The sequence below is a fragment of the Neoarius graeffei genome, chromosome 7, assembly GCF_027579695.1.
Source record: "Neoarius graeffei isolate fNeoGra1 chromosome 7, fNeoGra1.pri, whole genome shotgun sequence".
Taxonomy (NCBI): Eukaryota; Metazoa; Chordata; class Actinopteri; order Siluriformes; family Ariidae; genus Neoarius; species Neoarius graeffei.
In genome coordinates, this window is record NC_083575.1 from 60,538,558 (window position 1) to 60,553,332 (window position 14,775).

The following is a 14,775-nucleotide window of genomic DNA, read 5'->3' on the forward strand; positions in this document are numbered from 1 at the left end:
GTCGGCGGATTTGACAGTCACGTAGACGGTGACCATCAGCTCCGCAATAGAGACACAGTCCCTCATGGAGACGTCGTTGCTTCTCCTCCGCAGACAAACAATGTGTCACACTGCATGGGTTCGGGGGATTCAGGCTCCTTATGAGTCCGGGTCAGCGGTGGGCACGGGCGACGAGGAGTCAGTGCAGCAGCTGGAGCCATAGGGGATTTACGCAGACCTCTCCCGTGCTTCAGTTAGTTTAGGTGAATGGCTAGAGAAATCAGCTTCTCTAGTGAAAAGCTGTCGTCCTTGCATGCCATCTCCGCTAGTATGTCGGAGTTCAAACCGTTGCGAAATGTCACCAGTAATGCCAGCTCATTCCAACCACTCCCAGCCGCGAGAGTGCGAAATTCCAAAGCATAGTCAGACACTGAGCGATTTACCCTGACGTAAACGAGTAAGCCATCAAATTTATCCGGCTTGCTGACAACAAACGGACTGGAATCTGCCGTGGGGGGAGCAGCCTGGTTAGTGATCATAGGCGTGCCGAGGACGCTGAGTCGTTGGAGTTTGGTAGTAATTTCTTTCATGCTTTCAACGATCTGCATTAATTGTTTTTGCTGCTCCCCCTGCTGCTGCGTAAGATTCTGGATGGACTGAGTCACGGAGTCGAAACGCTGGTGATGTTGTCCAAGCATTTGTCCTTGGCTGCTAAGTGCCACCTGTAGCTCCGTGTAATCCGCCGTCTGCATGTCGGCACAGTATTTTGTAATGTGGCTGTGACAAACCAGACGCTCGTGGATTAAAAATATACTCGATGCTTTAATGAACACAGTGAGAGGAGCCAATGTACAAAAGCCAGGCCTGGTCAATACTGAGAAATCTAACACAGTAACGAGGGCTAGACAAATCTGAGTCGAAAAACAGGCGAGGATCGAGAAACCGGGAAGCGAGAGAGACTAGCAAACAAGCACAAGGGCTAGGCGGAACAGGAGGAAACCGGAAGGCAAAAAGGGCCATACACAGGAATGCAATCAGAAATAGAAACGCTCAGTAGGCTCATGAAAATGTGGAGGCAATACTATGCAAAGGGTAAAACAAATGGAGGGGTATAAATACAGATATAAACAAAGGGGTACAGGTGATGATAATTAGAACTCGGGGGAGCCACTCCTAGGAAGTGGCTCCAGGTTGGAAGATGGAGTGCACATGGTAGTGACAGGTGTGTGAGGGGGATTGTGGGAAGTGGAGTCCTGACTGTTAGGTGAGCCCGGGAGTGTGACGATCTGCTTTTAATGCAGTGTCGCCTGAGGGCCTGAAGATCACGGGCATCCAATGTTGGTTTTCGGCCTTGTCCCTTATGTACAAAGATTTCTCTGGATTCTCTGTTTTGTTTTTTAAATTATATTATGTATTGTAGTTTATGTAATCCCCCAATTTTTTTTTTTTTTTGGAAATTTTATGTTGAGGAATGTTATTTTTAAATTGTTGCACTATTTCCCCACACAGTCTTTCACAGAGTGGTGAACCTCTCCCCATCTTTACTTCTGAGGGACTCAGCCTCACTGTGGTGATCCTTTTTTATACCCAATCATGTTATTGATCTGTTGCCAATTAACCAAATTGGTCGTTAAATGTTCCACCAAGTCGTGCCCCCCCAACTTTCCCGGTCTTTTGTTGCTTCATCCCAAATTTTTTTAAACATGTTTCTGGCATCAAATTAAACATGAGCATATATTTTTCAAAAACAGTAAGCTTTCTCAGTTTCAGCTTTAATATGTTGTCTCTGTCCTATTTTCAACAAAATCTAGGGTTTCCATGATTTGAAAGTAATCTAATTTTGTTTTTTATTTCCATTTTACACACCCTCCCAACTTTTTTGGAAATAGGGTTGTACGTATGTGTAATAAAATGTAAAACTTCATGGACTCCTTTTCAAAGTGTCCTGGCTCACACATTTTATATTTGCCAGGTAACTTTAAGATCATATTAACTGTGCCTACTTTAATATTTTTTTAATAATTATTATTTTTTGTTTCAGTTTGTGGTAAGAGGATCTGGTCAAGTGTCTTCTCTAACCAGTATACTAACTGTGCCAGTGATAGAGACTTTAATTATGCTGCTCCGTCAAGGAGAAACTCACATTTCTGACCCACAACATGTTATCCTGGTACTGGGAGCTCTTGAGTTTGTGCCTCTGGAAAACCAGTGCATTGAGGATTACTATTCGGCCTTCCATGCCATCCATGAAGCTTTATATGCCATCATCCTGTGCTACCCTAAGGTAAGTGAACTTTTCAGTCCTGGCAGAGTACCTGTCATCTGTGCCCGAGTACCTCACTTTAACTTAAACAGTTTTAATAAGTGGTGGTTTCACAACCAGAAATTAAATCGGGGGGGGGAATAGATTGGCAGTTGAACATGCGTTTCTTTTTCTTCTTTGTCCAGCACTGTTGCCAGGTCAGGGTCCATGTGGACCCTATTGATCCACATGTCACATTAAGTTTTATGCCAGATGCCCTTCCTGCCGCAACCCTCCCATTTCTGGGCTTGGGAAACAACCACTCACACACGCATTCACACATATTGGCAATTTAGGGGAGTCAGTTAGCCTAATTTCATGTCTTTCGACTGTGGGGGAAACCGGAGCACCCGGCGAAAACCCATGCAGACACGGGGAGCACACTCCACATAGAAAGGCCCCCGTCGGCCACTGGACTTGAACCCAGAATCTCCTTGCTGTGAGGTGACAGAGCTAACCACTACACCACCATGCTGCACAGTTGAATACATGTTTCTTGTGTAGCAAAATTAAAACCATTTATGTACACTAACAGTGCATCCAGAATCAGCAAACAGTGATGGGAATTTTTAACTGCCCCTGGATAAATAAGATACAATAAGTGTTATATAGGCACTGCCTAAAATTGGAGCACCTGATGAGTGTATGAGCAAAATATTTCCAAGGGCACAAATCAGCCTGAATAAAATAATAATAATATTATAGCATACGAACCATTGAATAGTGTATTGTATTGTCTTATGACAGTGATCGCAATAATGAGATGCGCATTGCAGTTACGAACACATATTTATTCATTTTTTTGACACCACATGCCATGTGCCAGAAACACCATGACATTTATTATGGTGTGACTCTGCTGGGTGCCTGGTGGACAGCAGTGAACCAGTGCTTTCACTTTACATCATTACTATATAGTTACAATCGAATATCAAACTTGATATGTCAAACAGTTGTTTGGTTACATCTTTCATGTCCATGCGCATTGGAGCTTGGAGCGCACAGCCAAAAAACTGCAAAGCGCGTGCACACCATTAGGACTAATTAGCATGCACCTGTTACTGATTAGAGCTCAAAGAGCACACATATAAAGACTTTTAGTGACACACAGAATTTGTGAAAGTCTTGTATTTTGTATCGCTTTTATGGTTTTGACCCTGTTTATGTTTTTGGACTGTAAGTATTATGTTACCTCTGATATCCTGTTTGTGCCTCACTTGACCACTGCCTTTTTTTCGATTCTACCTTTGTCTGCACTTTGGATCTGTTTGTTAGCATGTTTTCAATAAAACTCTTCCTACACTTACATGACTGAAACTCCCAATTGTCCAACAAGCTAGTGGACTAATAAAACTGTTTTAAATAGTTTTATATGAAAGTGTCATGAATATTTCCGTAAAATGTTAGTAAATAATTCCACATTTGTTTTTTATTAAAACAAATTGAAAATAAATGCTGGATAAAAATCCATCCATCTATCTTATGTAAATAAAGATACAAATTTTGTTGTCTGGTGGTCAGCTGTTTGAGAGATGTAGCCTTGCACTTACGATCAGGTTCCCTGTGGTGTGGTACACATATGTCGTTTGTACGTCATACAGTCAAGCCATCAAAAATCGGGTCAATGCATTACCACATTCTCTTAAAGGTAGACTGCCTTTCAGATTTTTCAAGTGTAGGTCATAAAACGAATTTTCCCTGACACCCAATTATTTTGTTTAGTGGACCGAAAGCTACTGAATTCAAATCACAAACTTCCAATTTTATTAGATTTTTTTAAACATAGAACAATTAATGAATTTAGGGCCATGTGGCCCTAAATTCCCCTCTGTTTTCCCCTGCTTCACCATGACCCAATTCAAGATATTGCATCATGTGGTGGGCTTTCCCCAATTGCGCAAGGCATTGTGGGATACAAATTTGAAACAGGAGAGAAAAATGGAGGGCATGAGTGTGCAAATAAAATGTGAAAGACTGACTACAGTAATGGAAAGCAAGAAGAAAAGACGTTATGTTGCGAAGGAAAGGAAACGCAGGATCAAACTAATAAATATCGGCGGTCAGTGAGCACCTCGGTGTGATCAGCTGTTCATTTAGCGACAGAATGATGTAAATGTCAGTGCGAGGTCAAGGTAAACCTGCACACGCGCCACGGACTTTCTCTGTCTGCTTGACTGCATGAAGCAAGTGATTTCATGCACATTATTTGCTAGGGAATCCCCTTAAATTAACTAACTTTCCAGCCATAGAATAGTCGGATATTTTGTGAGATATTACAGAAATAAACATATATCACAATGACCCAATTTCAGAGGGAACTAAATTTCACCAGTTTTATGAAATGGAAAGGCCGTCTCGCTTTAAAAGTAGACAGCTTTTTGATTTCATAAAATCAGTGAAATTTAGTTCCATCTGAAATTCAGTCATTGTGATATATGTTTGTTTTTGTAATCTCTTTAAAAAAAAAACTCAGGCCATTCTGTGGCTGGGAAGCCATTTAATTTGAGGGGATTCCCAAGCAAATAATGTGCATGAAATCGCTCGCTTCACGCAGTCAAGCAGACAGAGGAAGTCCGGTGTGCACATGCGCAGGTTTATCTGCTTATTCCGCTTTTCTTACCTGAGTCATCGTCTTCTTCACCTTTTGGGTTTTATGGTAGCTGGCATCCAGTATTGCATTACTGCCATCTACAGGCTTCCCTTGACCGTGCACTGACAGTTACATCATTCTGTCACTAAACAAACAGCTGATCACACTGAGATGCTTGCTGACCACCGCTATTTATTAGTTTGGTCCTGTGTTTCCTTTCCTTCGCAACACAACTTTTTTTCTTCTCGCTTTCCGTTACTGGAGTCGGTCTTTCACGTTTCATTCGCACACTCACGTCCGCTATTGTTCTCTCTTGTTTCAAATTTGTATCCCACAATGCCTTGTGCAAACAGGGAAAGCCCACCACGTCATGCATGACGTAGCATCTTGAATGAGGTCATGGTGAAGCAAGAAAAAAATGGTAAGAGTATTTAGGGCCATGTGGCTCTAAATTCATTCACTGTTCTTTTAGGGAAAAAAAGTAATAAAATTGGAAGTCTGTGATTCAAATTCAGTAGCTTTTGGTCCAGTAAAAAAATAATTGGGTGTCAGGGAAAATTCGTTTTATGACCTAAACTTGAAAAATCTGAAAGGCAGTATACCTTTAAGTATGGGGCTCTGAGGAGCTCTGCTAATATTTAAAAGGATTTTATTAGAGCCCTTTCTTTTGGGGTTGGGGTTGTTTTGCTTCGTGTCTTCTTCTTTCTTTCTTTCTTTCTTTCTTTCTTTCTTTCTTTCTTTCTCTTTGTAAAATTGTCTTCAGCACACTCTTTCTTGATGTGAGGAAAAAGGACCACTTAAAACTTCAAGAGAACAGAAAGAAAAATCTTCAGTGTAATGTAAAATATAAAAAAGCTTATGTTCCAGTTTTCCACTCACCCAAAAAAAATCTATTACAATTTAGTTCAAATACTACTTTTGTTAAAAAAGAACTAGTTAGCTTTCTAAACGCACAGACCAGCTTGAATAAACATTCACCCTAATGAAGAATTTGATTTGTACTTATGAACATTTTTGATAGATTATTTGAATTCTTCATGTGGATATTGTCTGTTAAAATGTATTTTGTTAGAACTGAATTAAGAAGATAGTGAAAATAAATTCATTGTGTGAACAGTGAACATTTCAGGATTTGAGTGGAGTGGTGAATTTAGCCGCATTCCTCTGAAAATTTGTTTTCAGCAAAGTATGTGTGTTTTCATTTATTTATTTTTTGTCTCTCAATGGACACAGGTGATGCTGAAAGCTTCTCCAGTCTTCCTGAACTGTTTTTATCGTCTGGTGGCATCCATCATACGTGAGGGCAGGCAAAAAGGGGAGAATGAGAAAGGTGGGCCAGTCAGCCTTTTATCCATAATACTTTACTTGCTGCTAAAACTCAACATGCTGTCAGTGTAGTATTGTCAGTAAAATATAAGAAAGGCTTGGACATATTATCTTATTTAGAATTCCTTGTGTGGAGTGTGATATTACACTGTACCCTGTATAGTTTTATTAATTAACCTTGAGTATGCATATTTGTATTTTCTGCAAGCCCGTTCTTTTTAATGATTTTTGTAGTACAGCCGTAAGTATAACTGGCTAACAAACTCAAAACACATTTTAAAATAAAGCAGTATTCATTTCCATCAGGAAGTAAATTTGCACTACAGTTTCTAGTAATTGGTGTTCATTAGGGCTGTCGAAGTTAACGCGATAATAATGCATTAATGCAATCTCAATTTATCGCGATTAAAAAAAATGTTGCCATTAACGCAAATTCTGATTTGGCCCTGCGAGTCACCCGTAGTTCCTGTTGAGGCTTGTCGCGCGCTGCTTCAATAAGAGTACGTGTGAGTGATGGAGAAAGGTCTGTTAAACGGGAAGTTTCATTTCAAAAGTTTCATTTCAATAGAAGAGTGTGATTGAGTTGGTTTTGGTATGCACTTTGCAGTTCTAAAATACTTTTGTAAAGTGAGATTTCAGTATGCTGTAGCACTGTGATATGACACTAAATGTCTTTATTGAAGTCCAACTGCAATTTATTTTTGTTTGCACAGTACTGTGAAGTCCTATAGGCTGTGACTGAATACAACTCCAGCACAATTGAAGTTTTATTTCATTTTTATTTTCTTTTGTCACACATGTCTGAACTGAGACACAGTAGTATGTGACTACATGTTTTATATTTGAGACTACAGCTCCCTAATCCATCACAAAATCCAATTTTGTGTTTTGTATGTTCAGTACTGCCTAGTATGTGAGTGAATAAACTCCCTTACCAGTTTTTAACAAGTACTTTTAGCATCAAATGTGTTCACCATTTTAATTGTAACATTTCACTTTAAAAGCCTTATTCATTTACATAGATTTTTAAAAATGCGATTAATTGCGATTAACTATATGAAATTCTGAGATTAATCGCGATTAAATTTTTTAATCGTTTGACAGCCCTAGTGTTCATAAATTTTTAGACTGAAATATATAGGATAGAGGTGAATGCTATAAAGCAGAAAAAGATCATCTGCTCTACACTGCTGTGTAATTGATATGATAATGCTTTTAAAATTTTATATACAGTGCTCAGCGTAAATGAGTACACCTCCTTTGAAAAGTAACATTTTAAACAATATCTCAGTGAACACAAACAATTTCCAAAATGTTGACAAGACAAAGTTGAATATAACATCTGTTTAACTTATAACGTGAAAGTAAGGTTAATAATATAACTTAGATTACACATTTTTTCAGTTTTACTCAAATTAGGGTGGTGCAAAAATGAGTACACCCCACAACAAAAACTACTACATCTAGTACTTTGTATGGCCTCCATGATTTTTAATGACAGCACCAAGTCTTCTAGGCATGGAATGAACAAGTTGGCAACGTTTTGCAACATCAGTCTTTTTCCATTCTTCAGCAATGACCTCTTTTAGTGACTGGATGCTGGATGGAGAGTGATGCTCAACTTGTCTCTTCAGAATTCCCCAAAGAAAATAATTTCTTTACACCACAAAGGTGAAGGCTACAAGAAGATCAGCAAAGCTTTATTTATCAGTCAGAATACTGTAGTAAAAGTTGTACAAAAATTTAAGAAAGATGGAACTGCAACCATCTCACAGAGACGTCCAGGTCGTCCACGGAAGTTAACACTTCGACAGGAGCGTCTTCTGATGAGAAGGGTTGAAGAAAATCGGCATGCAAGTTCACTGCAGTTATCTAAAGAAGTAGAAAGCCAAACTGGGGTGACTATTTCCGGTGACACAATACGGCGTACACTGCAGAGGAATGGCATGCATGGATGCCGTCCACGAAAGAAGCCTCTCCTAAAGCCCAGGCGCAAAAAAGCCCGCCTAGAGTTTGCCAGGGCCCATGCTGACAAAGATGAAGACTACTGGGACTCTATACTCTGGAGTGATGAGACCAAGATAAATGTTTTTGGAACTGATGGTTACAAAACTATATGGCATCGCAAAGGTGAGGAATACAAAGAAAAATGCATGGTGCCTACAGTGAAACATGGTGGTGGCAGTGTCCTTATGTGGGGCTGCATGAGTGCTGCTGGTGTCGGGGAGCTGCATTTCATTGATGGCATCATGAATTCACAGATGTATTGCTGTATACTGAAAGAGAAGATGCTACCATCACTCCGTGCCCTTGGTCGTTGTGCACTTTTCCAACATGACTAAATACACATCTAAGGCCACTGTTGGATTTCTGAAGAAGAACAGGGTGAAAGTGATTCAGTGGCCAAGTATGTCTCCTGATCTGAACCCAATCGAACACCTATGGGGAATTCTGAAGAGACAAGTTGAGCATCACTCTCCATCCAGCATCCAGTCACTAAAAGAGGTCATTGTTGAAGAATGGAAAAAGATTGATGTTGCAAAATGTCGCCAACTTGTTCATTCCATGCCTAGAAGACTTGCGCTACATTTACATTACGTCGAGTCAGCGGATCATCAGATTAACGTTCTTAAAACGATTCACGTTTACACTAAAACCGTTAGCCGTGCACACAGCAACGCCAATACGCGGATACGCTAATCACATGACTTTAGACAGCGCGTAACATGATCCCAGTGCATTTCAGACGGCGCGTAACATGATCCCAGTGCATTTAGGGTATGCGCAAGGCTCACCACTTGCAAGTAGAAGGATGGCAAGCCGCGCAAGGCTCACCACTTGCAAGTAGAAGGATGGCAAGCCTAATACACGGATACACTCGGCTCCGCAGGCATCCTGCACTCCAAATCACTCCGCCCTGAACAGCGAGTGCCCTCTGGAGGGTGCGCATTCCGGCCCTGCGCAGCTCACACAGCGCGCGAGTGAAGTGCACAAGCCACGATTCGGGACTGAGCCGCTGTGTGTGTGATCCCAGCGCATATCACTTATTACTTGCAAGTGGAAGGATGGCAAGCCTAAAGACAATCATAACTACACAATGGGCAGTATTTGCATCAGTATTTGCGCACACACGGACTGGCCAGCGGGAGTTTTCCGGCCGGCGGAGAAAAAAAAAAAAACAGTTGCGCGCTGGCCTTTAATATGATAAGCAATGTTAACAGTTTCTTTAAGAAACTGTTAACATTGCTTATCATATTAAAGGCCAGCACGCAACTGTAATAAGCAATGTTAACAGTTTCTTAAAGAAACTGTTAACATTGCTTATCATATTAAAGGCCAGCACGCAACTGTTTTTTTTTTTTTCTCCGCCGGCCCACACTGAACCACCGGGAAAACTCCCGCTACTCCCGATGGCCAGTCCGTGTGTGATTTGCAGTATTTTCATACTTTTATACTCTTTAATGAAAGGTGATACAAGGCGGAAGTCCGCGCCGTTTTTCAGCAGTCGCGTCACATGACCAACGCCAGCGAATCAGGAAGGTGGATGTCACAGTGACGTTGTCCAATGAGACGCCAGCTAGAGCTCAGCACAGCGTATTCGCGTATTCTCAATGTTTACACAGTACCGGAGCTGACACGATCTGGATTGAATACGTGGACACTGGCGGATTCCCGTTTCCTGGCTTTTCCAGGGGGTTTAATGTAAACGGACAGTGCATCCGTGAAGAAAACGAGACAGATACGGTCTAATGTAAACGTAGCCTTGGTGCTGTCATTAAGGCTACGTTTACATTAGACCGTATCTGTCTCGTTTTCTTCGCGGATGCACTGTCCGTTTACATTAAACCCCCTGGAAAAGCCAGGAAACGGGAATCCGCCAGCGTCCACGTATTCAATCCAGATCGTGTCAGCTCCGGTACTGTGTAAACATTGAGAATACGCGAATACGCTGTGCTGAGCTCTAGCTGGCGTCTCATTGGACAACGTCACTGTGACATCCACCTTCCTGATTCGCTGGCGTTGGTCATGTGACGCGACTGCTGAAAAACGGCGCGGACTTCCGCCTTGTATCACCTTAGTATAAAAGTATGAAAATACTGCAAATCACACATGGACTGGCCATTGGGAGTAGTGGGAGTTTTCCCGGTGGTTCAGTGTGGGCCGGCGGAGAAAAAAAAAAAAAAAAAAACAGTTGCGCGCTGGCCTTTAATATGATAAACAATGTTAACAGTTTCTTTAAGAAACTGTTAACATTGCTTATTACAGTTAACATTGCTTATTACAGTTGCGCGCTGGCCTTTAATATGATAAGCAATGTTAACAGTTTCTTAAAGAAACTGTTAACATTGCTTATCATATTAAAGGCCAGCGCGCAACCGCTGGCCAGTCCGTGTGTGCTGCAAATACTGATGCAAATACTGCCCATTGTGTAGTTATGATTGTCTTTAGGCTTGCCATCCTTCCACTTGCAAGTAATAAGTGATATGCGCTGGGATCACACACACAGCGGCTCAGTCCCGAATCGTGGCTTGTGCACTTCACTCGCGCGCTGTGTGAGCTGCGCAGGGCCGGAGTGCGCACCCTCCAGAGGGCACTCGCTGTTCAGGGCGGAGTGATTTGGAGCGCAGGATGCCTGCGGAGCCGAGCGTATCCGTGTATTAGGCTTGCCATCCTTCTACTTGCAAGTGGTGAGCCTTGCGCATGCCCTAAATGCACTGGGATCATGTTACGCGCCGTCTGCAATGCACTGGGATCATGTTACGCGCCGTCTAAAGTCATGTGATTAGCGTATCCGCGTATTGGCGTTGCTGTGTGCACGGCTAACGGTTTTAGTGTAAACGCGAATCGTTTTAAGAACGTTAATCTGATGATCCGCTGATTCGACGTAATGTAAACATAGCCTAAAAATCATGGAGGCCATACAAAGTACTAGATGTAGTAGTTTTTGTTGTGGGGTGTACTCATTTTTGCACCATCCTAATTTGAGTAAAACTGAAAAAAAATGTGTAATCTAAGTTATATTATTAACCTTACTTCCACGTTATCAGTTAAACAGATGTTATATTAAACTTTGTCTTGTCAACCTTTTGGAAATTGTGTTCATTGAGATATTGTTTAAAATGTTACTTTTCAAAGGGGGTGTACTCATTTACACTGAGCACTGTATGTATATATACCTTGTTTACTTTATATGTTCAGATTGTTCAGATGAAACTTCTGTGCATTATTTGTTTGTTTTAACTATAAAATACAATTTTTAATTATAATCTTTCTCAGAAATTTCTTCCTATTACTTAGAGCAAATCATAATATATCTTTATGATTCATTGTTAATCATAATACATCTTTGTTTTCTTTGTTCCCAGGAAAGGATTTTGAGAAACTTTTAAAATGTGCCATGCTAGTGGAACGGATGTACACTCATATTGGTAACACAGCAGAGGGTTTCACTGTCCTGAATTCCTTCATTGTGGCTCAGTATGTCACTGAACTTCAGAAGGTAAAATCTTTTAGCTCATCGGCATTAAACAGTTCTGGATCAGCATTTGAAATATTCTTCATTAATTTTAAACATGTATCAGTACAAGTGGTCAGTGGTGGTCTCATCTCATCTCATCATCTGCAGCCACTTTATCCTGTTCTACAGGGTCGCAGGCAAGCTGGAGCCTATCCCAGCTGACTACAGGCGAAAGGCGGGGTATATCCTGGACAAGTAGCCAGGTCATCACAGGGCTGATACATAGACACAGAAAACCATTCACACCTACGGTCAATTTAGAGTCACCAGTTAACCTAACCTGCATGTCTTTGGACTGTGGGGGAAACCGGAGCAAACCCATGCAGACATGGGGAGAACATGCAAATTCCGCACAGAAAGGCCCTTGCCGGCCATGGGGCTCGAACCCGGACCTTCTTGCTGTGAGGCGACAGCGCTAACCACTACACCACCGTGCCACCCATGCTCCTTCTGCCAGTGTCAAATCTAAACAAATTCCAAACAGTGAGAATGATTTCTCAGAGCACATGTGGTCATAGTTTTAGTTTTAGTCATAGTTTTGCTATTAGATCCCATTTACTGTTTGGTGCTCAAAAAAGGGAAGATGAAACCATGTTTTTATTTATCATGACATTTACAACCTCTCATTAAATGTGTATGGAGACATTACAAAGAAAAATAAACTTAGAAGGAAATAGCAGATCATTGGTGCCTTGTGTGATTATCATGCTTTTCTGATCTATTAGCAAAGCTAATACGAAACACATTATATGTAAATCAAATTTAGATGAACAAAAGTGGTCGTCATCATTCGTTTAACCTCTTGTCAGATGGGGATGCTCTTGAGCCATTCGGCTGTATCGGTGTCAAGTTCTATCAGGCCGTTTGGGGGTCGCAAGGTTGGGCAGGCATGGATTAGGTGCTGCAATGTCTGTGGCAAACCACATTTGCAGGTATCATTATCGCATGCACCAATGGATTTAAAGAATGCGCAAGTCCTGCAACAGCCAGTGCGTATACGATTCAGTCGCGCCCAGGCCTTACAATCCAGCTGATGGCCACTGGGCTTGGCGGTGGGAGTCTTGATGAACATGTGGAGTCTTGTGTCGAGAGTACTCCACTCCTCAAAAGTGGTGTATAAATTGTAAAGTCAAGTGCAGGGTATAGATTTTAGCTACTACCATTTTTCATCAGAACTGAAAAATGCTAAACAGTCTGTGCATGCAAGCAACAACAATAGCAGTCTCTACATCACCACAAGAGACACAGGTGACTTGTCACTGGCTAGTATGAATGTAGGCTTTGTAAAATGTTGATGCCGTGAGCCACAAGAACAGTTTCTCTGCAACTGAATTAGATGGATGACTTTTTCTGCCAAAACATATTCACTTAATTGGTGTTTTGATGATCGTGGTGGCGGAGAGTCCTGTCTTACATATTGTTCTATAATATCCAGTGTGTTAAACGTTTGCCTGATTTGGCATTGCATTTACAATCAGTAAAGAAAATAGCAACATTATCCATGCGATCATGTATATTAGAGTTCTGCTTAATGCTTCTCTTTGTACAATAGCTTACTATATCAGTAACGAAGGCCATGCTTCTTTATTTAATTTGTGAAGGTGACACTTCAACCAGAAATCAAGGCGCACCTGACAGAGGGCATCTACTGCATCCTGGACCAGTGTGTTGAACAGGATATAAAGTTCTTGAACAGGACATTGCAAATGGGTGTTAAGGAAGTATTCAGTGAACTCTACAAAAATTACAAACATTATCACAAATCTCAAAGGCAAGGGGAAGAGAAGTATACTGTTTAACCCCATTGTTAAACTGACTTTTGTAAGAATTGTTTTATATGATTTTTTTTATTATTATTGCTGTTGCTTGACTTGGAAAACAAGTGGAGGAGAAATAAATTTACTTCTGGGAAACGTGTTGAGCAGGCTTATTTCAAAGTAAGTTGCTATCAGTATGAGAAACAATTTCCCCAACAGAAAGTTTTACATCATATATATATATTTGTGAGTGGTAACTGAAGGAATATGACTACCTTGTGGGGGTTGGAGGTTTAAAAAGAATGTGTTTATGGGAAGAATGGCAACACTTTGACTCAGCTGTGATGTGATACTGGTGAAAGATGTGGTTTCAATACCACAAAAACAGGCACACTTATCTCTCTAGTTTCCTGAAAACATAAAGGCCATAAATACTGAAATAAACGCTTTTGACAACAAGGGCATCAGATTTTGGTTTAAATGTTATGCTGATTTTAGGAGATTTTAATACATGAAGTTTAACACAGTGTTACCCAGTTTTTACATTTGAGTTTGATCAGCTGAAAAGGAAAGGAATTTGGGATGATTTGCATATTGTGGTGGAATAAGCTAATAAAACATCTGCACCATGCTCAAAATTATTGAGCTCTGTATGATTTAAAAACACATAAGGGAAAATTTGTTTGAATAAATGTAATGGAGAATATCAGACAAACAGTACTGTTATTATATTATGCTCTGATTTGCTTTGTATCACATGCTTACCTTTCCAGAATCTCATTTGTAGTTGTTTACTTGCTTTTATTATGAATTGTATGACCTTTTTTATAAAGATGTATTGTTCTATTAAAATCAGCATTGTTATTTTAAACTGAACAGAACAGCCACTTAGGTAAAGGTCCAAATAAACTGATGATCTGAATATTATAAAGAAAATTCTCCCATTAAAACCTCCCATACACTCCTTCTTTCAGCCAGAAGCTTAGAAATAGAAGCACTGATTTTTGAGTATTATGTATTCTCAAATAAGGTCACAAATTTAAAATCCTACAATTTGATGCTTATACTAACACAAAAAAACTACATTTGAGGATGTTGCTGTAACCCTGATTAATAATATTAAAAGCATATCTAAAATTTTAAACACGTTAGCCATACATTAAATTTGTTTTCATAACCTCTAGAATTGACGTTGCTGGCTGGCTTCAGGAAGGTCTGGCAGCTCCTTGGACATATACTGTAATTGACAAACACATGGTTGGCATTCACCTTTACACTAATAAAATACAATTATGTTTAGAAA

At 40.5% G+C, this 14,775-nt stretch overlaps 1 protein-coding gene across 4 annotated transcripts in view; it reads left to right on the forward strand.

The window, feature by feature from the left end:
• The window catches only part of urb2 (URB2 ribosome biogenesis homolog), a 78,164-nt gene extending 63,389 nt beyond the window's left edge, over nucleotides 1-14,775 (forward strand). For all 4 annotated transcript variants that reach the window (XM_060926167.1, XM_060926169.1, XM_060926170.1 and 1 more), the window contains exons 7-10: nucleotides 2,021-2,263; nucleotides 6,105-6,201; nucleotides 11,564-11,697; nucleotides 13,317-14,775. In XM_060926167.1, the coding sequence (XP_060782150.1) occupies nucleotides 2,021-2,263; nucleotides 6,105-6,201; nucleotides 11,564-11,697; nucleotides 13,317-13,514 (672 nt within the window). In that variant the 3' untranslated portion in view covers nucleotides 13,515-14,775. The remainder of the gene's footprint in view (nucleotides 1-2,020; nucleotides 2,264-6,104; nucleotides 6,202-11,563; nucleotides 11,698-13,316) is intronic.